The sequence below is a fragment of the Fimicolochytrium jonesii genome (assembly GCF_025526975.1).
Source record: "Fimicolochytrium jonesii strain JEL569 chromosome Unknown EV422scaffold_6, whole genome shotgun sequence".
Classification (NCBI taxonomy): domain Eukaryota; kingdom Fungi; phylum Chytridiomycota; class Chytridiomycetes; order Spizellomycetales; family Powellomycetaceae; genus Fimicolochytrium; species Fimicolochytrium jonesii.
The window spans coordinates 493,436-514,022 of record NW_026515673.1 but is presented as its reverse complement, the minus strand read 5'-3'; the positions used below and the strand labels follow the sequence as shown (position 1 = coordinate 514,022).

At 54.8% G+C, this 20,587-nt stretch overlaps 8 protein-coding genes across 8 annotated transcripts; 4 read left to right on the top strand and 4 right to left on the bottom strand.

Moving 5' to 3' along the window:
* Positions 1 to 817: 817 nt before the first annotated feature.
* EV422DRAFT_522996 (uncharacterized protein) lies at positions 818 to 2,112 on the bottom strand. The gene has a single exon (XM_053069871.1). It carries the CDS (start codon positions 1,852 to 1,854, stop codon positions 859 to 861), a length of 996 nt encoding a protein of 331 aa, XP_052927187.1. The 5' UTR covers positions 1,855 to 2,112; the 3' UTR covers positions 818 to 858.
* Positions 2,113 to 5,724: 3,612 nt separating this feature from the next.
* EV422DRAFT_387678 (uncharacterized protein) lies at positions 5,725 to 8,785 on the top strand. Its single transcript, XM_053066828.1, has one exon. It carries the CDS (start codon positions 5,933 to 5,935, stop codon positions 8,465 to 8,467), a length of 2,535 nt encoding a protein of 844 aa, XP_052927186.1. The 5' UTR covers positions 5,725 to 5,932; the 3' UTR covers positions 8,468 to 8,785.
* EV422DRAFT_387735 (acylphosphatase-1-like protein) lies at positions 8,530 to 9,337 on the bottom strand. Its single transcript, XM_053066829.1, has 5 exons — positions 9,129 to 9,337; positions 8,938 to 9,057; positions 8,855 to 8,870; positions 8,765 to 8,780; positions 8,530 to 8,700 (listed from the first exon to the last, which is right to left on the bottom strand). The coding sequence occupies exons 1-5, from the start codon at positions 9,187 to 9,189 to the stop codon at positions 8,593 to 8,595; spliced, it is 321 nt and encodes a 106-aa protein (XP_052927185.1). The 5' UTR covers positions 9,190 to 9,337; the 3' UTR covers positions 8,530 to 8,592.
* Positions 9,338 to 10,694: 1,357 nt separating this feature from the next.
* On the bottom strand, positions 10,695 to 11,518 carry EV422DRAFT_387657 (uncharacterized protein). Its single transcript, XM_053066827.1, has 3 exons — positions 11,302 to 11,518; positions 10,943 to 11,175; positions 10,695 to 10,888 (listed from the first exon to the last, which is right to left on the bottom strand). Exons 1-2 carry the CDS (start codon positions 11,400 to 11,402, stop codon positions 10,953 to 10,955), a joined length of 324 nt encoding a protein of 107 aa, XP_052927184.1. The 5' UTR covers positions 11,403 to 11,518; the 3' UTR covers positions 10,695 to 10,888; positions 10,943 to 10,952.
* Positions 11,494 to 14,539, top strand: EV422DRAFT_522982 (7 transmembrane sweet-taste receptor of 3 GCPR-domain-containing protein). The gene is made up of 3 exons (XM_053069870.1): positions 11,494 to 13,140; positions 13,211 to 13,997; positions 14,069 to 14,539. Exons 1-3 carry the CDS (start codon positions 11,591 to 11,593, stop codon positions 14,333 to 14,335), a joined length of 2,604 nt encoding a protein of 867 aa, XP_052927183.1. The 5' UTR covers positions 11,494 to 11,590; the 3' UTR covers positions 14,336 to 14,539.
* A 157-nt stretch (positions 14,540 to 14,696) lies between these two features.
* On the top strand, positions 14,697 to 16,042 carry EV422DRAFT_522981 (ERV/ALR sulfhydryl oxidase domain-containing protein). The gene has a single exon (XM_053069869.1). The coding sequence runs from the start codon at positions 14,993 to 14,995 to the stop codon at positions 15,617 to 15,619; it is 627 nt and encodes a 208-aa protein (XP_052927182.1). The 5' UTR covers positions 14,697 to 14,992; the 3' UTR covers positions 15,620 to 16,042.
* Positions 16,043 to 18,044, bottom strand: EV422DRAFT_522980 (major facilitator superfamily domain-containing protein). Its single transcript, XM_053069868.1, has 3 exons — positions 17,598 to 18,044; positions 17,167 to 17,523; positions 16,043 to 17,087 (listed from the first exon to the last, which is right to left on the bottom strand). Exons 1-3 carry the CDS (start codon positions 17,844 to 17,846, stop codon positions 16,056 to 16,058), a joined length of 1,638 nt encoding a protein of 545 aa, XP_052927181.1. The 5' UTR covers positions 17,847 to 18,044; the 3' UTR covers positions 16,043 to 16,055.
* Positions 18,045 to 18,105: 61 nt separating this feature from the next.
* On the top strand, positions 18,106 to 20,575 carry EV422DRAFT_522977 (uncharacterized protein). The gene is made up of 5 exons (XM_053069867.1): positions 18,106 to 18,510; positions 18,589 to 18,899; positions 18,961 to 19,779; positions 19,864 to 20,122; positions 20,245 to 20,575. The coding sequence occupies exons 1-5, from the start codon at positions 18,436 to 18,438 to the stop codon at positions 20,254 to 20,256; spliced, it is 1,476 nt and encodes a 491-aa protein (XP_052927180.1). The 5' UTR covers positions 18,106 to 18,435; the 3' UTR covers positions 20,257 to 20,575.
* Positions 20,576 to 20,587: the final 12 nt, after the last annotated feature.

Genomic DNA, 20,587 nt, shown 5'->3' with positions numbered 1-20,587 from the left:
GCTCTCAAGTTGCTTTTTGACAGTCCTTCGAATAAATATACATGGATGTAGCTAGTCTCTACCTACTCTCCGTATCCACTACTGTGTCCAGGATTATGAAATAACGCTTTGTGCCCCACATCAGACGGCGGCAATCTTGGAACTCCCACCCAGGACCTCCATATCCGTCACGAGCCTGCTCTTCTTCCATTTGGACAGCCTCAACGAGCCGATGACAGCGGAGACGACGAATGTGCCGACGATGTAGGCCGTAAGAACGAGGTATGAGCGCGTGAAGGTGTGCGCTTGGCTATTGAAGAGGAGCACCTTCATAATTTTGAGGCCATGGTAAAAAGGAAGGCCGTAACCGATTTTGAAAAATTCTGGCATGGCGACCTGTATGTTTGGAAAGAGCGATAATCGTGAGCATACAGTCGAAAACACGAGAGAGTTAGTACACCACGCGGAAAGACCGATGCTGCTTACATGATCGACAAGTCCTCCAGAGCTAACCAACTGCAAAATCAGCAGCAAACTCGCAATAAGCGGGAACGCATCCGGTCCCACCAGCGTCGCAAACACATTCACCAGTCCAATACACGCGAAAGAGAAGAACCAGATGAACCCATACGTCAGGCCAGGCGGCCATGAAAACAGGAGGTCGGTACCGTCGTCCGTGATGTGAGGCAGGGTGTAGACGATGATAAAAACGATGGAGGCTTGCACGAAGGAGAAGAGGAAGCCCGCTAGGTGTGTGGCGAGGATAATTTGCAAAGAGTTGAAACGAACGGGGTGGTGCGAGGGGTGGGTTTTGACTCCGGTAAGGTGGGGGATCTGGGGGAGCATGACTTTGTGGATGACTGATGGAGGGTAATGATGTTAAGGGTGTGTTTCTTTCCCATTTCGATATGGAAAGAGTCCTTGCCGCTCACCAGTGACGGATAGCATCGCCCCCAACCACATCAGCAACAAAACGATATAGGTTACTAGATTCGCCCCGAAAGTAAGAACCGCATGCCTTTTCCCTGACGCCAAAGAAAACGGCGACATGTAAAACACCGGTTTCACGATATTCGGGTTGGATTCTGTCGCATTCAACAGTTTCATCCCAAACTGCTGTGACAAGGCCGACATGGAGGCCGTAACGACGCCGCTGACGTAGTTGGACACGGTCAAACTCCGGCCTTGATCAAAAATGTACTCCGCCGATAGGGGAACCGCCGCTCTTGGTGCCCCGGTTCCCGAAACGTTCAGGCGAAGGTTGGTGAGGAAGTTGTCCGAAAAGTTGGCGGGAATGTACACGACTCCCCAGTAGTCTCCGTGATCCACCAACGAAATGATATCTTCATGCGTCAACTTTTGCCCGCTGAGGTCATTCCACGCCAACCGGTTCCGCAGCGCAGGCGTATTCAAAAGCCCGCTGGTGATAGACTGGCCAACCGGTGTGCCGCCGTTTGTGAGCGCTTTGGCGACCGCCTGCGATGGCGGGTCGTAGTCGCCCAGAGCTTGGTACCCAACATCGTCATTGCATATGGCAACGGGAACGTTCGGGAGATGCGACATAGGATCCCATGTCGCGTGCAAGTAGCAAAGAGCGTAGATGGCGATAATGAGCCCTGTTACGATGTAGAGGACAAAGAGCGGTTTGGAGATGATATGAGGGAAGATGTAGTGCGTATGCCACCAGGAACCGTGGGCAAGGTGTGTCGACTCTTCGGCCTTCGGAGTCGCCGTGCCATCGTTGGAATTGGCGGTGGGGGCGGAGGATGCGACCTTGGCATCGCTCACGTTGGTCACCGCGTTGAACGACCGTTCGGAGCTTTCCTCGGACGAGTGAGGCGGAAGTGGGCTGATACGGCCGTCGTGAGCAGACATGGTGCGGGAAATGAACTATTGAAGTTGTCAGGGGAGACCCAACCTGCAGCTTGGTGTAACGCCGTTCACCGAATACAATGAGGTGGTGCGAGCTATGTATGCGTCCTTCTTTCCAACACCAATGCGTCGCAATGGCGAGCTTCCTACCGGTGCGAAGTGCAGCCGCTTTTGAACGCAGTGTCGATACTCCGAAAACAAAACAACATGAACGGCGTTGTTGCGGGCGTTGCAGAGTTCCCAGGTGGGCGGGGGGTCTTGTCGCGGCCACGAGGCTCGTGCGTGCTTTTCGCAGGGGGCGCACGCGTCAAAGGGAGATTAAGCGCGCACCGGAGGGCAAAAGCCTCCGGGAACCAGTCACAGGAAACACTCAAAACAGGACTCTTGCGACTCTTGCGTCGGACTTGCTCGCCGGCGGATCATTGCTCATAATATTTTTCCATTCAAGTGATGAAGTTCTTTCTTCCTACCCAAAACCGTCGTCCAGAACATGCATGAGTTTCAGATCAAGCCTGACAATGAATCCCAACCCCCATAACATCTCCCAACGCTCCCACCCCATCGCCACTTCCACTCCTCACAAAGTAATCTCATCAAACGGCTTCATAGCCACCTCCTCGCACAGCGTAACCAGCAACCCCCTTTCTTCCTCAAATGTCGCGGCCTGCTTCTCCACAATATCCATCAACCGCCTATTCTCCAATTTCAAAAACACATGCTCGTCCTCATCGATGCACGAGAACGACGTGCCGGTAGTGTTAAGTCCGTCGTGGTGTGAGTTGGTGCAGTTGGAGGAACGCAGGTACGCGACCTCAGACTCTAGTTGCGCGATGTAGGATTGGTATTCTCGTTTGGTTGATTCGGTGGTTGTCTCGTGGTGTTCGAGGACGGCGTCGGTTTCGGCCATGAGACCTCGGAGTTCGGAGATCTCGGCTTCGAGTTGGTGGACGCGTTGGGCGAGGTGGGAGTCGCTGGTGTGTGTGTCGCCGTTGACGGGAGGAGGTGCGTAGTTGGAGGTGCCGTTCGGCATACCGCCGTGCTGTGATGGCGGCGCAGGATGTCCTCCCGCGCTACCGTCATGCGCGCCATTCGCGTAACTGTCCAACATCGACCGCATCCTTCCAAGCTCTCCATTCAGATGAACAATGTGTCCATTCGCCGTATCCAGATCTGCAGCCTGCTCCGCCAACGAGGCATCCCAATCCTGCTTCTCGGCTCTCAGGGCGTCCGTCTCGCCACAGTACGCTTCAGCCGCAGCCGCCCGCTCGGCTTCCTCCGCCAGCGAGGTCTCAAGGGAGGCCTTGACTTCGTACAATCGGTCGAGTTCGCCGCTCATGTGGTATATGCGGTCCTTATCGGCGGTTCGTTCGTTCTCGGCCTGGAAAAGGGCATCGTTGAGTTGAGATATGTATTCGTTGGCAGATTGCAGTTCGGCAAGCCTGTCGGCTAGGTGGGCGTCGATATTGGCTTTCTCCGCGCGCAAGGTCTCGAGCTCAGCAGAGAGCGATTCAGCAATGTTGTCCCTATCCGTTCCCTGCGCCAAAGATGCCTCGAGGGACGCTTTCTCGGCATGCAAATGGTCCAAATCTTGCTGCGATTTCTCGGCCCGAGCGTTCGCATCATCCCGCTCATTCTGAGCGGCCTGTAAAACCGATTCCAGTTCCGAAATCCGGCCGTTGGCAGCCTCCCGCTCAGCCGCCAATTCAGCTCGGAGAGAATTGGCTTCGGTTAGATAAGCCTGCATGGAGTCGGCGCGTTCAGTTTCCGCCGCGAGCTCCTGTTCCAATGTCGTTTTGACTGCATGCAATTCGTCAGCGCGAGCGTTTGCAGCGTTGCGCTCCGTATGAGAATCCTTCAAAGCAGAGGTCAGTTGAGCAATCTGCTCGTTTGCTGCGTCAAGACTGGCAATGTACGACGCCAGTGACGCGTCGAATGTCGCTCGTTCCGTGCGCATCGCTTCAAGCTCCGCTTCTGTGTTTTGGGCGCTCGTGGCGGCCCGTTCCTTCTCGGTAGCGAGCGAAGCCTCGAGTGCCGCTTTGATCTCATTCAAAGTGTCGAGTTGCGATTGAAGCTCGTCTGCACGAACTCTCTCGGCGTCGCGTTCATTGTGGGCAGTCACAACCGCCTCCGACGCCTCGTCCATGTGAATTTTGAGATGGGAGATGATGTTGCTGAGTGTCTCATGTTTGTCGTTAGCGTGATCTTCATCCTTGCGATCGATTTCAGATTGAATTTCGGAGATCTTTGTGGTCTGTTCCTCAACACGTTGTGTAAGAGTGCCCAGTTGGTCGTTGAGCTCTGTAATGGTCGATTTCGCGGTATCCAATTCAGCCCTGAGCTCTGTAATGGTGGATTTGGCGGTATCCAACTCAGAAGTCAACGCAACAACGTTGTTCTGCGCTTCATCGCGTTCAGCTTCGAATTCTTGAATAGACGCGTCGGCCTGCTCTTTTAGATGCTCGATGATGCGTTCCACGGTAACCTGCTTCTCGGCCGCGAAATCCTCGTCTTTCTTCACAAGTGCAAACTCAAGTTCTTTGATTTTGGATTCGTACTGTGTCTTCTGTTCTTCAAAGGACTTGACGAGACTTTCGTCTGGTGGTTTGGTTCTCCAGGCTTCTATTTCTGCGTTTAGGCGCGTGACCGTGTCGTTCGCTGCGTGCAATTCGGCACTGAGTGCGGTGGAGTTGTTTTTCACTTCTATGAGCTCTGCTTCGGCGGTGTCGCGAGCCGAAAATGCCTCGTCCATTTGCTCCTTGAAATGTTCAATCAGTCGCGTGACGACCGCTTCCTTCTGTGAGTTGAACTCTTCGTCCTTCCTGTCAAGCTCGCTCTGCAGCTCACGGTTCTTGTTTTCCAATTCCTGCTTCTGATCCTCGGCAGCCATCAGTTCTTTAATTTTTCTATTGAGCTCCTCGACCTTAGCTTCGTATTCCTCTTTATGTTTCTGCTGGGCAAGAATCGCCTCTTTGCTCTCGTTCGTGGTGTTGTCTTGCTGCCTCATCATTGCTTGAACGTGAAGATGGGCCTCAGAAAGCTGGTTTTGCAAATCCGCAGTGCCATTGTCAGTTGGTGATAGGTTTTTCCTAGGGCTTAGCGGTGTTGTCCGGCCATTATTGATGGACTGGCGGCGAGGAGGACCGTTATCTACTGACTGCCGACGAGGAGGACCATTATCGACAGATGAGCGGCGAGGAGAAGCCGGTGCAGCCGGCTGTTCATTTGCAGGTAAGGGCACGGAAAACAAGCCCACACTTCCAGGACGCCTGAGGGGAGGTGGGTGCCCGTTGTGCGGCGCGATGGGAGGTCGATTTGGCGTGTTGAGCGCCTCAAAACTGCCTTCCGGACTCGTCCCTTTCGACCCTATTGGCGATGGATTGGCGCTAGATGTTCGGGTATCTGGGATTTTGCCAGCTCGTTGGGCTGCTTCGAATTTGTTCCGGATGGTTTTGAGTTGACCTTTTGAGCTGTTGAGGCGTGCTAAAGTCGCATGTGGGTCGTGATGGTAGCCCGTTTGAGGTGGTGGTGCCGTTCCCTGGGGACTCGCAGCGGTTGCAGCGGCTGGAGGCGGCGGCGGTAGCATTGCAGCGGTAGTGTGCAGAGGCTGATGGTGACAGACGACGACGAGCGAGCCGGTCAAGATGAAGGTCAGCCTGCGATACATCGACCAAGGAAGCGGACGGTCAACAGCAGCGCCACGAGGCTGTTCGCGAACGACGGGATTCGCGACACTTTCAACGGGATGGCTTCAGAATGGTGAGAAGGGTTCAAGATAGACTTTGTGCTGGAACGGAATCTGCCCTTGCAGAAAGACGAGCCCTTGTACACTGCGGATAATACCCCGAAGACGGAGAAGAAGCGTCGTAAGCAACTTTCGAAGATTTGCGCCCGACAAAGGAGGTCAGCAGATAGACGCCATTTAAGCTTAAAGTTTCCCGACGCTCGAAATTTTACTACTGTCGCCACTTGAGCTAAGTGTCCCAAACGCTGGAGGCCTCACAGGTCGTCACATAGTATTCGAGCTATCGGAGTGGCATAACTTCCCAGGGCAGACATCGGTACCATCTGCACCCCGCCGCGAATGTTAGTGTCGAGGACGGCCAAGGAAATTGTTCAACAGGCATCCAAGCACCAGCTGTCCCGGGATCTTCGCGTTCTGCTTACACCGTGCCTATGGTCAGGTGGCTCGGCTCAGTTCCATGGGCGTCCAACCAGCGGCACCGCTTTTCCGGGTGAAGGCAAGCGTGTAAAGCATTTCGAAGTTCGAGCTGCCCCACTCAGAATAGAGCTCGCAAATCCTGAAGGGGATTACGTGCAAGCATTCACCGATGCCGTGTCCCATGGAGATCGAAGGCTGGCGTTGCGGGCATTCTGGAGAACTCGCGGATCTAATCGTGTGCAAGATCTGGATGTAAAGTTGCTGAAGGATTTTGTCAGACAATTGTTGGGGAAGAAGACGTGGACTACGCGGACAAAGGACGCTGTTGCGGAGGTTCTTGATCTGATTAGACGGCGAGACGAGGGGTACATCAAGGAAAGCAATTACTCGCTCGCGTATCTTCGACTCAATCAGGGCAGAGTCACCACGAAGGAGGCTAAGGAGTTGGTGGACGTGGTTGAATTGCATCAGCCTGCGTCAGTCAACGTACTCCTGCGATCGTTGAAGGATCCTCAAGTCGCCGTGAATGCCCTGAATCGATTGAGGGAGAGTGTGAGTCTTGACGGTCTGGAATCGGCGTTTGAGGGACTGCTGAGAGGATTGGTGGATTCGGGATCACACTCGGAGGCAGAAACTCTGGTGAAGTCGATGGTGGGTGATATGAGCAAGGAGGGCATGCCTTTCTGGCTGAACCGGCTTCGCATAGACGTTGCGGGGAAGATCGGACGGCCTGAGCTGCTCTATCAAGAGTATTCAGACATCCTTGCCAAGGAGCCTGAACACGGGAAAGCACTCATGTCACATTTTATCATGAGTCTGGCTTGCTGTGGGCGTGTTCAAGAAGCGGAAAAGATCTGCGCAGAGTACCCGGCCTTTTGGAGCGAACCAGGGATTCAGGGAACGCTGATCCAACAATATCTGGCCAACGGCTCGGTGGGTGACGCGAAACGCATATACAGGAAGGCCGCAGAACTGGACATTGTTTTCAGTACGGAAACTTACGCAGCGCTGGCCAGAGCTTTTTCTTCGGCGTCCCATTTACCAGATTTCTACGCCCTGCGCCGCGATATAAACAGCCGAGGTGTTTCATACGATCAGAAACTGTACACTGAACTCGTGCGCGGGTACATGAAGCACCAAAACGTCAATGAGGCCCGCGCAATCTACAACACTGCGCTGGCCGACCACGTCGTGTCGAAATCACAGAGCTCGGCGCTACGCGCCACCTTCATCCACGGACTCCTGCAAAACAATCGGGTAGACGAAGCCGAAGAATTGCTAGCGAGCTCGTTGCGCAAAACCAAAAACCCGGGGCCCGTACCCTGGCCCCGAGCGAACGATCCGGTGATGATTGTGCTTCAGATGAAGGTGATGATGGCGAAGAAGCAGTTTGAGGCGGCGAGACGGCTGGGGCAGCATGCGCTGGATAACGCGGCGGAGGGAGCGGCGGATCCAGTTGTGCTTGCGATGCTGATCAATAGTTTAACGCATCTGGGCGATGTGAATTCGGCGCTGAAGGTTCTGCGAAAGCTGAAATCGGATCCGAAATCGAGAATCCATCCCAAAGATTGGAAACGAGCGGAGAATGACTGCAACGCAGCACCGACCACACTTTCATCCCGAGAATCGCCCCTCCTCGTAGCATACTCCGCAATGATCAAACAGCTCACCCGCCTCTCAATGCAAAAAGAAGTTTTAGACCTGCTAGACGAAGCCATCACCTCCGGGTTGAAACCCAACCTCCTCACGGTATACCCGATCCTCGTCATGCTCGCTCGCGCCAACGAAGCCGAATCCCTTCTGGAGTTCTTCAAACGCACCGTTACCCAATTCGGTATCACCCCGGACCATGACTGTCTTGTCACACTGTACGCGTTTTACGCACGCATGTATCGTCCAAACTATCACGGCAACCTCAACCGGAACCAGTACCTGCAGCCGCTGCGGTACCTCATGCATGACGTGGAAGCCGTACTGCAGGTCGAACCCTCAATGAAAGCAGGGATATACGACGCGGCGATCAGCTACCATATCAAGTTCAAGGAGCCGTGGGCAGCGGAACATTTTTTCTTGAATATGCATGAGATTGGCGTTGTACCGACTGCGAGGACGCTGGATCGGTTGTTGGCGATGTATGAGACGACGAAGGAAGTGGAGAAGGCTGCGGCGGTACGGATGGAGATGGAGGCGTTGGAAGGTGTTACGAAGACGCCATTGCATACACCTGGGGAGGGAGAGGGTAAAGGAGTGGGTGAAGTGGGTACGGCAACGCTTGTGTCGGCGGGGCAATGGTCGCCAAGTGAGGTGTCGCGAGTTCCAGCGTGGTTTCCTCAGCCTAGGCCCCTTCTGGCCGTCCGGAAAAAGCCGAAACTCCGGCAGTGGAAGATACAAAAGAGGGAAGCTATTCGCGAGGACAGTGATATTCAGCGTCTTGGGCCAGCAAAACCCAAGGAATAGAATTATGAACACGGCGATAGTTCTCTTTCTGTAGATAGCATCTCTACATACATAGGTTAGTCAGACATACCCCCGCGCACATAACCACCTATCTACACCCCCATGCTGCTATAACTCTACACATCTCAACGCCGTACATTCTTCCGCTTTTCAAAATCTGGAAACGTGACTGCGTCTATCGGGTTTTCCTCTTTGATGTCCACGCGCTCGACTGTGGACTGCGGTGAGCCTTTCTGCTCGGGTGAGGGGTTTATATGCGTATCCGGCTGTACCAGAATGAAAAGCAGGTCACCGTACCTTTAGATCCTGCTTGCTGCCCAATATCCGTCCCGGAAAAGCTCAGAACATAAGTTCGCCAAGCAGGAACCTGAAAGTTTGACCACTTACAACGTCTCCAAAGCATCTAAGAAAGATTTCAATAACAACATAAGTCCCTGCCTGCCTATTCTACACCAAGACGGCGAACTGACCGACCGGACCTTTAGTCCCCTGCCCGACCCCCTCGACAGTGCCTCTGTCCGTGTTGCGCACCCATCCAACGATCCCGAGTCGGGTGGCTTTTTCTACTGTGTATTTTCGGAAGAAGACTCCTGCGCGGGTAGGTGGGACGGGTAGGTTGGCTTGGATGGTTAAGGTCAAGATGGGAGGATCTGTGACCCACCTTGAACTTTGCCGAAGACCTCGAAAGAGAGGTTGAGGAGAGTTGGTGATGAGGTTGCCATTGTGATCAGCGTTTTTCTGGTGCTGAATGTCAGCAGCAGATCACGCAGGGCCGCGAGTTTGGCGAGTTTGTGGGTTAGGTGTCTGGCTGGAGGTGTCTGGGCTACGTGCGGCGCGCTCACATCCCGTTGCAATTTCCTTGCTTTTACACCACCCTGGGACGCGTTGTCCCGAGTCCTTCAAGGATTATCGCCGATTCGCCGTACGACCCCTGAAGCTCCGCTCGGAGACCTCCGACGCACACGGTTAGCAACCGATGGGCATTTATGAGAATCATATGGGAACGGTAACTTTGGGGCTCTTGTTTGTCATGCTACTCGCTAGAGCTTCGCCCGACATGGCATTAAAACCTGCTGCGTCCGACCAACTGCGTAGTTAACCCCATACAGTGCCGAGGGGCATGGGTTTAGTCTTGTACATACATACTGTACAGTACACCGGTGATTACGTAATAATCGTATGGTGGAATGTTCACAAGCTTCATCACAAGCTTCATCACAAGCTTCAGGATTCAGGGTCTAACCTTTACAATCTTCCAGAGCGAAAAGATCGACGAAATCACGGCCCTGACAATTCAAGTTGCTGTCAATAATTTTCCATCAAACGGAGCACCGGAAACGACGTTCTAGAACGCAAAGATATCGCCGAGCCAAACAAAGAAGTAAGGGTTCTGTGGCTCGGGTCATTCTGGACGCAGGAGACGTTTTCCGCGCTGTCGGATTATGCCAGTTGGCTTACATAAGCGTTTCTTCGCCCTTGGCTCTGAATGCCGACTTCTAGATCGACAGTTTTCTGCTCCGCCTTCTGCCTACACTATGTACATACGCTTTTTCGAGGGGCGCATGTTTGTTGTGTTGTCGCTGCTAGGATGTGATGCAGAGCATAAAAAGGGGCGGGCGGTAGTGAACAGGTCCCACTCCGCCGTGTGCCCCCAGTTCCATTCCCGCTCAGACACCTAGACTTTCATACCTACTCAGACATCTGTCTTGAACACCAGCATCTTGCTAAACACTTAGCACAGAAGCACATCTCTACGATGAGAGGACTCGTAGGAGCTTTGATCTTTGTCTGGGCTGCTATCATTGAACTGGGTAACTCCGTTTCGGCATGACTGCAATGCGTCCTGGGGTACATACACTGACACCTCGCTCTGTTTTAGTCTCGTGCAGCAATGCTCCTCAGGTTCAGGCTGCTGTTTACCAGCGGGTGTTTGTAGACCGCCCAAAGATGAACATCTCCATGGCCTACTTTGGTGAGTTGAACTTGGTCGCTCACTATTCACATCTTCCACAACCTCATACATCTACCTCTTGTATGGACGCAGCCGATGCCAGCGACTCTCTCTTCGTCATCATTCAGAATTCGGCCCATATCGTTGCAAAGTAGGTTCAATGACAAGCAAAGCTCGACTTGGCCCTCGGCACGTCCACTGATGGTCACCACCCATCAATCAGGTTGCTCAACGTGACGTTACTCGGCGCTCTGCCCACCTCATCCCCGGATGGACAAGGAACACTACCCCAGCAGATCCGCGATGCGATCGCCGCTCACAGCATGGGATTGATCTCCACGCTTCACACTCAGGCTATCACTCTTCCTCTCTTGACGGCCGCCGCTCAAGGTGGCGCTGCCATTGGTTCTTACAACAATGGATATGACGAGATAAAACCCATTGGCACCATTGCTGCCGTCGCTGAAGACCTTTACAAAGGGTGAGTTGCATTCTCTGCACTCCATGTGAGGACTTGCTCTCACATCTGCATATTCATCCAGAGGAGTCGCTCTCGGCAAGGCCCTGGGCAGCAACCCCTACAACGTGCACAACCCGATGTGCATCACGCTCAACCTTGATGCGACCTACGCCGTCCAGCGCTGCACGGGTGCATTGGACGGATACAATGCGGTTACGGGGAAGAACCTGAAATTCAACGCCGACATCACCGTGAGTGATACAGTGATCTTGGTTGAGGTCGATAACAGTCCTGTGACTTCCACGGCGAATGTTGCTCGTAAGTATTTGTGTGATCTCTAGCAATCAATCTGTCCTTGGCACTCTAGCCATAGCTTCACGAACATGCGAACATCATACAGAATCTCGAAACCTGGCAACTTACCTGGACGCACACCCAACGGTCGACGCTTTGTTTCTCACCCAGGCGGCTCTGATCCCAAACGTCAAGGCCGGGATCGCCATGATGGCCAACCCACGTAACATTTACGTGGGATGCGACGACTATAACACCAATGTCCGTGCTGAACTGGATGCGCCGATTACCAGCACCGGCATGAACTTGGTCATTGCCGAGGGCCAGCAGCCCTTCATCCAAGGTGCTTGTCCGTCCCTAAGGCTCCAGCGACCCATGTGGATCTCACTGACCTGGCCATTTTTGTATCGCAGGCTTCATGTCGATCCTCTACATGTTCACCCACCTGGCGCTTAACGAAACAGTAAGCGACTATCTCATCGCCAGTGGGCCCTTCGTAGTAGACAGCACTGTATCCTCGAAGGAGCGAGCCGACCGCGTCTCTGCTGTCGAGGCCATCAGCTCCTTCACCCTCGGCACCCGCCGCAAAGTGTACGCGCTGTTCCACGAAGGCAGCAAGGACCCAACCTTCATCGCCCACCAGGTCAACGTCATCGCTGGTCTGACCGACGCGGCGGGACAGTGGAACTACGACCTGACTGTGACCCCCACCGGCACTTCGTTTAACAACGCGACCACGTACGCCGCTCTGGAAACGATCTTCACGTCGTGTGCCGCAACGCCCAGTACGTGCCCGGCCGCCCTCATTACAAGCTACTTGGACCAGCAATTCGTTGATCGAGCTGCCACGCTAGCCGCTGGCGCGGTGAACCCCATCCCGTACTTTGTGATCGGCAGCTCGGGGGCCACTGACGCTAACGCTAACGCCCATGTCGCGCAATACATTGGAGTTGACGATGGGCAAGTCGGTATGCAAGCTGCGCAGATGATGATCGAAGCTGGAGCCACCAAACCGCTTTGCGTCGGTCCTAGCGCAGCTGGTCCTTCGTACGCGCGCAGGTGTGCCGGTTTCGTCTCAACTTACAGCTCGGTGAAGGGTGTTACCGCGGCCGAGTTGTACACCCCCACCTCGCTCGAGAACGCGCAGGCTCTCCTAAAGTCAAAGATGCAAGGCACGGTATACGACGGAATCCTCTGTACGATGCCCGAGCTGTGTACCTCCCTTTTTGCTATGCTTGACACGACACCCACCATCGCTCGTCCAAAGTATGTCTACAGCATCGGCATGAGCGTGAGCGTCATGGAGGCCATCACGCAAGGCAAGATGCTGGGCGCGGTTGACACCACTCCCTACACGAACGGGTACATCGCCATGTACCATGTCGGTTCCCTTCTCGAGGGATCTACCATCCCGTCGACGCAGGTCGTGCACATCGGCCAGAAGAACCGAACGTGGGCGTGCCCGCCAGGCTATGCGTTCAACGCCGATGGTAACATGTACACCCGCATGCCATCCGGGATGATGAGCGCTGGGAGCGTTTGCCAGCCTTGCCCTGCAAACTCCCATGCTCCCGCTGCCAGCACGGCAATCTGCTCTGCGTGTCCTCTCGGCACGTATGCCGACAGGACCGGTGCAATTCGATGCGCTAGTTGCGACGATGGGATTGGGATCACCGTCGGCTACTGCGCGAATTACTTCAAAGGGACCGAGGTGACTCCGTCGTCACGTTCGGCGGTCAGAGCACTTGGTGGTATTGGGCTCGCTGTTGTCGGCTTACTCGGCGCCGGTCTGGTTGTGGCCCAAGGCGAGCCTATCATCCGCAAGGCTAGTCCGGCTCTGTCCAGCGGAGTCCTGGTTGGCAGCATGTTCGTCGTTGCATCTACGCTCCTTCAGCAGTTTGATCTCAGCACTGGCAAGTGCACGTCTTCCATGTGGTTGCTTGCCACGGGGTTTGGGCTCTCCGTCGGGTAGGACCTTATCAGCGCGAGACCATTCCCCTTTTCTTCACGCTTTCGCTAACTCATCATGCTCCCTTAGATGTGTGTTTGTCAAGAATCTCCGTGTCTACCGTATCTTCAACAACCCTCGCCTCCGTAGCCAAGGCCTCAACTTTACGTACATGGCCCAGCAACTCGCCTTCATTTTGCTGGGTGAATGGATCCTGCTCGCCATCTGGACGGGTGTGAGCGCGCCCACCAAACTCCTGACGACCTCCGGCAGCGGCAAGACTTACGCAGCGTGCAGCTCGCCCAAGCTCGCAGTGCAAGGCGCATTTTCCGGGCTTTTGATCCTCTACAACGCAGCGCTTTTGATCGCCAATGTGTGCATCGGGTTCCTGAACCGCAACCTCCAGGAAGACTTCTCCGAGACGCAGTACATCTCATGGGCCAGTTACAACATCCTAGTCTGCTCCGCGCTAGCCATCGCGATTGGGTACCTCGATATCGATATCGACTTCAAATGGGGCGTCCTCTTCGCCATGATTATCCTCGCGGCGGTCGGCTTGCCAATCATCTTGTTTGCGACTCGTTTGGTCCGAGCGTACACAGATCGCAAGAACGCGAGCGGCGATACTGGCAGCGAGATTACCTCGCAGCCCAAGTCCGCCACCGGTCAGAAAATGATGAGCTTCCGCAAGGGCTCGTTGAACAAGGGCTCTGGGAACATCAGGCCTAACACGCTCAACGCGATGCTGACGCAGAACATACCGGTCGCCGTTCATAGGGGGAAGATGATGAGCGTTTGGGAAAGCTACAAAGCGACGTTGATCATCATACCCCGCGGGGCAGGAGTAATCATTATCTTGACGGGGAGTGATACAAAGGTAGCTGCTTGCACTTCCTTGTTTCCTCTGACTGTCTGTTGATGTTCGCACTCTTCTCTCTCTCCTCGCAGGAATCCTCGGAGGCCTTAACGGTCGGCCCTGGTGCTTTCACCCCGCTGATGAACCCGGAGGCCGCCGCGGACTTTATGCTCTTCGTGGTCGCTGCCAATGGCCGTCGGACGGTTTCCATCCAGCTGGAAGACGCCGAGACATATGCGACGTGGGAAGCCCACTTCAAAGCCGTCGCGAGAAAGAAGGCGCAGGACACAAATACCATGCCCATGTCAAATGGTAGCGGTGGCGCGACCTCTGGTGGCCGAGAAGATGATTTTGTTTGAATCCAGAAAGCTGCAGGATAAGTAGGGGACGACATCGGCCGTTCGCAGGATGCGTGTAGCTAGACAAATGATGTCCAGAGTAGATATCAAGTCAGGCTTCACTGTATACACCTTGCCCCGATGCGCTGTGCGTCGGGGTTTCTAAGTTCTGAGAATGTCAAACACAATGTCAAACAAAAACACAAATGTGCACGCTGCGATGGGACATGGGACTTGGGGAGCGGAGTTCCCTACGCGTTGTCGAAATCGGGACACCCCCCCATAATTGAAATCGAAGTCGTCGCGGCGGTCGCTGATTTATTTCAGAGGGGGCGCAGCAGTCCAATCTCGCGAATGGCCTCCCAAAGGCATCAACAGAAGGGACCTCCCAAAGCGAAGCGAAGTGGAGGCCAAGGCTGGTTGTGTTGGAGCAGACGTACGGTAACTTCGTTCCCCACAAAACCCCTGAGGGGAGCCCCTGATGCCTCTTATGCCTCTTGTGTTGACAAATCAAGCGCGTCGGGAAAGTCGGAAAGGTCGGAAAGTCCAAAAAGAAGTGCTGGACGGCAAGCTCCCATTGCACGCAACCCCTCTCCCGCTCTCCACGACATTGAGACATATAACAACGGAACTGCTTGTCTTCCTCTCCATAGCTCTTCCAACCCTGGGGAACGCACTATGTCAGCAGCGCACGCTTCAGCCTCCGCCGCCACAGGCTCCTCGCCGGCCCCACCAGGTCCTCCCAAAGCCAAAAGTTGCGGAGTATGCACCGACTTCAAAACCATCCGCCGCACAAAAGTCAAAAAGGACAAGAGCGGGCACTTGTCCACCTCCGCACTCCCAACTGCTGCCACCGCAGCAACCGCCGCCGCCTCGGGACCCACACCCGCTTTATCAACTCCCTCCACAAGCACCCCCCCACAACCACACCCTTCAACCCCTTACACCCCGTTCCCCTGCCCCCCCGACTCAACCGACCTCGGGAACTCCTCCTGGACATTCCTGCACACCCTCGCAGCCTACTACCCGCCCCATCCAACCCCCGCAGAACAACTCTCTATGCGCAATTTTGTCTCGGCGCTCTCCCGTTTCTACCCGTGCGGCGAATGCGCTTCTCATCTGACGCGTGAGGTGATTCGACACCCGCCTGCGGTTGAGAGCAGGGAGGCGCTGAGTAAATGGATGTGTGAGGTCCATAATGAGGTTAATGAGCGGTTGGGGAAGCCGAGGTTTGATTGTGCGAAGGTCGATGAGAGGTGGAGGGATGGAAGCGCTGGCAGTGACTGCTTTCCGGATTTGCAGTGAGTTGGAGCGGTGGCGAGCAGCGAGCGAAGCGAGCGATCGTGGCTGTCTGCGGCGAGCAAAGCCAGAGCGAACGCTTCGCAAATGACAGAGAAGCGATCCACATTGCGGAGGCGCAATCCTCCCTTCAGCTGCAGTTCTTCGCGAGCACTAGTGACCGAAGCGAGCAGCTCGCGCCCACCGACCAATCGGTACCACCAATCGACCATTCGCTTCCGCCCACCGACCACTCGCTTGACAACCGATCGCCAACGCTTACGAACCCCCTGCATGAGAGGTGGAGCGTGGTGCATTGCGCGTTAATGTGATGTGATGCAATCTCTATGCTAGAACAATGTAGATGATCCATGTGGAATGTGGCAGATAATATTGTAGATAGACACTGATGATGGAAATAAATACAAAATCGTACGGCCTTGGGCGTAACCTTCTACCATCTCTACGTCCTCTTCTTCCTCGCCTCACCACCAGCAAGCGGCCGTGCACGCACAAACCCCAACGTAATCAACCCAATCGCTAGCATCCCACATGCCACCGCCGAATACGTCACAGCGCTTCCCAGCACCCAATAACACGTACACGCAAACATCGGCCCCAACGACCTGCCCAACTGCCCCACACTCCTAAACTTCCCCAACACCGACCCGCTATGCTTCCCCGCGCCGTCCCGGTCATCCTCCTCACTTCCAAACTCAGCCCCATCCGCACTCCGCCCCGTCTCATAACTCGCAAGCGCAGTGAGCGCCGTAACAACCGTCCCACTCGTAAACGCCAGAAACGCCGCGCCAACATACAACCACCCGACACTCCACGCCAGCAGGCCCTGGATCGCCAGCCCGACCGCGGCAGCGAACATGCCCTGTGCGGCGATCCCGCGCTCCGAGACGAGTTTATGCGCCACGCGTCGCGTGTACCCACCCTGCACGAAGGCGGATGTGATGCCCATGAAGCCTAACAGGCGGCCTTGCCGGGCGTGGGAGAACCCGAAGCGGTCGTGGGTGAGGAAGGTGAGGGTGAACTCGAGGCCGGAGAAGCAGAAGAGGAAGAGGAAGTGGATTAGGCTGAGGGTGTTGAGGCGGGATAGTTTGGGTGGGGTGCGTGGTGATAATAGCGATGGGGCGGATTTGGTTACGCTTGAAGGAGCTGAAGCGATGGAGAGGTTCTCCGTCGACTCGCTGAGGGCTCTCTTCTCCGCCAAACGCGTTGATCGTCGCGTGGCTGGACTCGAGTCGATGTCCGTGTCCGACGGGGTCGAACCTGATTTGAACCCTTTCGTTTCGGGTAACGCGATGGCCAGATAGACCGTCTCGATGACGATGAGTATGAATGCAAACAGCGCCGGGCCAGAGTACTGGTTTATCGGGAGGCCTTCCAGGAAGGGAAACACTTTCGCAATGTCCATGGATGTGAAGTATGCGCCGAGGGGTGGGCCGACCGTGAAGCCTAATGAGAATGCAATTCCAACAAGGGCCTAGATTCGCAGAAACGTCCATCGGACCCAGAGGTCAGCTTATTACCGACACAATGTGAGACATCTGAAGCGCACATACCAGCCCCCTCGACCTCGTCTCAGCAGTCGTGATATCCGAGATAACCGCAATCGACATCTGCACATTCCCCTCCGTCAACCCGCCAATAATCCTCGACCACACAAACACGCCAAACGATTTCGAAAAGATCCATAGCAACATCGAGACGCCGTTGCCGATCATGCTGGTCAGTAACACCGTCCGGCGGCCGTACCGGTCGCTGAGTTTGCCGATGACAGGGCTGCTGACGAATTGGAGAAAGGAGAAGAGCGAGCCGAGGGCGCCGCCGAAGAGGATGATGTCGAAGCCTTGGCCTGAGACGCCGATGCTTTGGCGGAAGCGTTGGACGAGGCCGTGCATTTGATAATAGAGCGAGGTCTAACGATCGTTTGAGAATGTGTCAGGTTCGCACAAAGAGAATAGCACATTGAGCGTAGCCAAGAGAGGTATACCTTGTCCCCGCCATCTACTTTGTCATAGTGCTCTAATATTCTCGGATACAGCGGCAAGATGATCGTGAAGGCGAGAATGTCGATCAGGAGCGCGACAAACACCGTCGTTAAAGTCTTCTTGACGAATTTGTTATCCGTCGCCTGTAAACTATTACGTTTCCCAGCCTTCAAGTCCACGGCGTTAGCTATCTGAGGTCCATCGGCGGCGGCTTTCCGCCGTTGAGACGCAAGTGTTATCGTATCACTCATAACGGTTCCGCTGAATAAACGAGGGCCGAACGAGACGGGAATGACCTCAAACCAAGGCGACCGAGGTGTTGCTGTGCAGCAGGGCAATGTACAGTATATAGAAGTAGTCAGAGGACCTGGTGTTACTGGCAAAACTGGCAACGAGTCCGATGCGGTAAGTCTTCAAGGCCGCTGAAAAGGATGCCTTTTGAATGTTCAAGTGTTCAAGACCCAGCAAGCCTTTGACCAATTTGTGGCTGGCGGTAATGAGAGTTGTGTCCCCAGGCCTTTGATTAGCCGCGTTTGAGGCCGGAATGAGCGCGATTCTAATCATTGTTGATTGGCGGCGTGCCATTCCACGGGTGAACTGTAATCAAGCTGGCTGCACACCGCAGTCCATTCAACAAAAGCCCGGCGGCACTTGAATACCACGGCAAACTGCCCTAATCCTGCGGAGACGACACCCATCGCAGCCGCTCGAGCGCACGACAGGGAGATCAGTTTCACTAGACCGTGGGAGGGACTTCAAGCACCTTTCAAAGCACTCCGCCTTACGCGCGCAAATTTCACTCCCACACACAAAGTCTCACGCAGACAACACGTCAGCATCATGAGCGACAACCAAGTTCCCAAGGAGGAGATCGAGGAGGTGTTCAAGAAGCTGAAGGCAAAGCGTGAGAACAAGGTGGGCTATTCGGTCTCGTCTGAGAGGAATCTCTGCACTTGAACTTCACTGCTGACCCCACCTCCATGCGTCCACCAGGTCTGCTTTGACTGCAGTGCAAAGAACCCGACATGGGCGACCGTCACGTTTGGCGTGTACCTCTGCTTCGATTGCTCCGCAGTGCATCGGAATATGGGTGTCCACGTTACCTTTGTGCGCTCCACGACCCTCGACTCGTGGACGTTTGACCAACTCCGCACGATGAAAGTTGGCGGAAACGCCAATGCTGCTGAATTCTTTCGCCAGAACGGGGCTGGAAACGTGAAGGAAGCGAAGGCGCGTTATATCACTAGGGCGGCGGGCCTGTATAAGGAACGGCTGAAAAAGCTCGTTGACGAGGATGCTAGAAGGTGCGGCTTTGGTTTTCCCACGAAAGCATCTCGCTCCATGTACTCACGTTGCTTCCGATAGATATCCCAATCGAGTGGTCGTAGATCCCGCAGAAGGCGAAGAAGGCGCCGCGCCGACTGCGCGACGCAACAGCGACTTTTTCTCTGGATGGGACGATCTTCCCGCCACTGGGTCTTCGCAGAACTCGACTCCGACCTTGACCGCAGCATCGATCGCACCACCGAAAGCAGAGACTTCGTTTACCCCGCTCGCTGTTCACACGCCAACGCCTGTCGCCGCGCCAGTGAAAGTCGCTCAGGCGACCATCAGTGCAGAAACTGCCGCCGCAGCATCGCTCTCATCGGCATCAGATCCATCCAGGCCTGTTGGCGCCATGCAGCCCACCCGAACCAGTTCCGGCGCCAACATCCTCCGACCTACTAAGAAAGGTCTGGGCGCCAAAAAGGCGACTAAGATTGTCAATTTTGAGGAGGCGGAGCGGTTAGCCAAGGAGGAGCAGGAAAGGCTCATGCGTGAGGAGGATGAAACCAAGAGGCGACGCGAGGAGGAAGAAAAGCAACGGCTGGCAGCTCCTATTGTTCCGGCGGCCACACAATCCTACGGGAACACCAGCGCACCAGCCGCAAGAGCCCCCCCAAAAGTGTCAGCAGAGGAGGCAGCCATGATGGAGCGATTAGGGATGGGCATGGGCAAGTTGGGCGGGTTTGGCTCGGTGGGTGGGTTTGGTGCTACGGGCGGTGTTGGTGCTGGTTCAGCCAAGCCGTCCGCTTCGTCTTCCCAGTATGAGGATAATGGCGACGCTGCCAAGCGATTCGGGACAGCAAAGGCAATTTCCAGTGATCAGTATTTCCAACGCGGCAGCTATGACGAGGCACAGAGGTAAGGAGCCCATGCCACTGAATATATTGCAATAACCTTGATGCATTAAGCCCATTATTCATGACCTCTGTCCGCTTTTTATAGCCGCGAAGCCCGCACCCGCCTTCAGAACTTCAGCGGCCGCAGCGGCTTCGGCTCCGCAGAATACTACGGCCGCGACGAATCCCATGGCGCCCCCGGTGCGCGCGGCTCCGGCTCCGGCGACCCCATGGCCGTCCTCGGCGAGTCGGCCCGCGAATTTGCGACAAAGTTCGTGGGGCAGGCCGCGGATGATTTGGGTACGTTGAAGAAGATTGTTGCGACTGGAGGGAATAAGTTGGGAGAAGTCTTGCAGGACATGTCGGTACGTATCTCGCTGTTTTTTGGTTTTCATGTTTTTTTCTGCTACGGTGTCGGCGAAACCGCGGATGATTTTAGTACCTCATGAAGCCTACCCACTGATCCCACCACAACACCCTCCTTTAGTCTCGCTACTAATGAACGCGTAAAGCTAAACGGCGTGTCCGACAGACATACACACCCACGAAATGCTGATCGCTGGCAAATGGAGCTGGACTTTTGGGAGAATAGGTGGTTCTCAGTCTGTCAACTCCTGTTAAACTCTAGTCCAACCATGCCGATGTGTATCTCGGTACTTTTGTGCCTTTCCTGTGCTTGGTTGTGGTTTACCCCTCTTATTTATCCTTCAACCTTTGTTCTGTAACCTTTTTTATGAATGCGGATTTTACATGTGGTTTGAACCTTGGTCATTCTGGGCGCGCATGATGCGCATATTTCACGAAGGAATGAAACTGCACCGGCGGGTCTA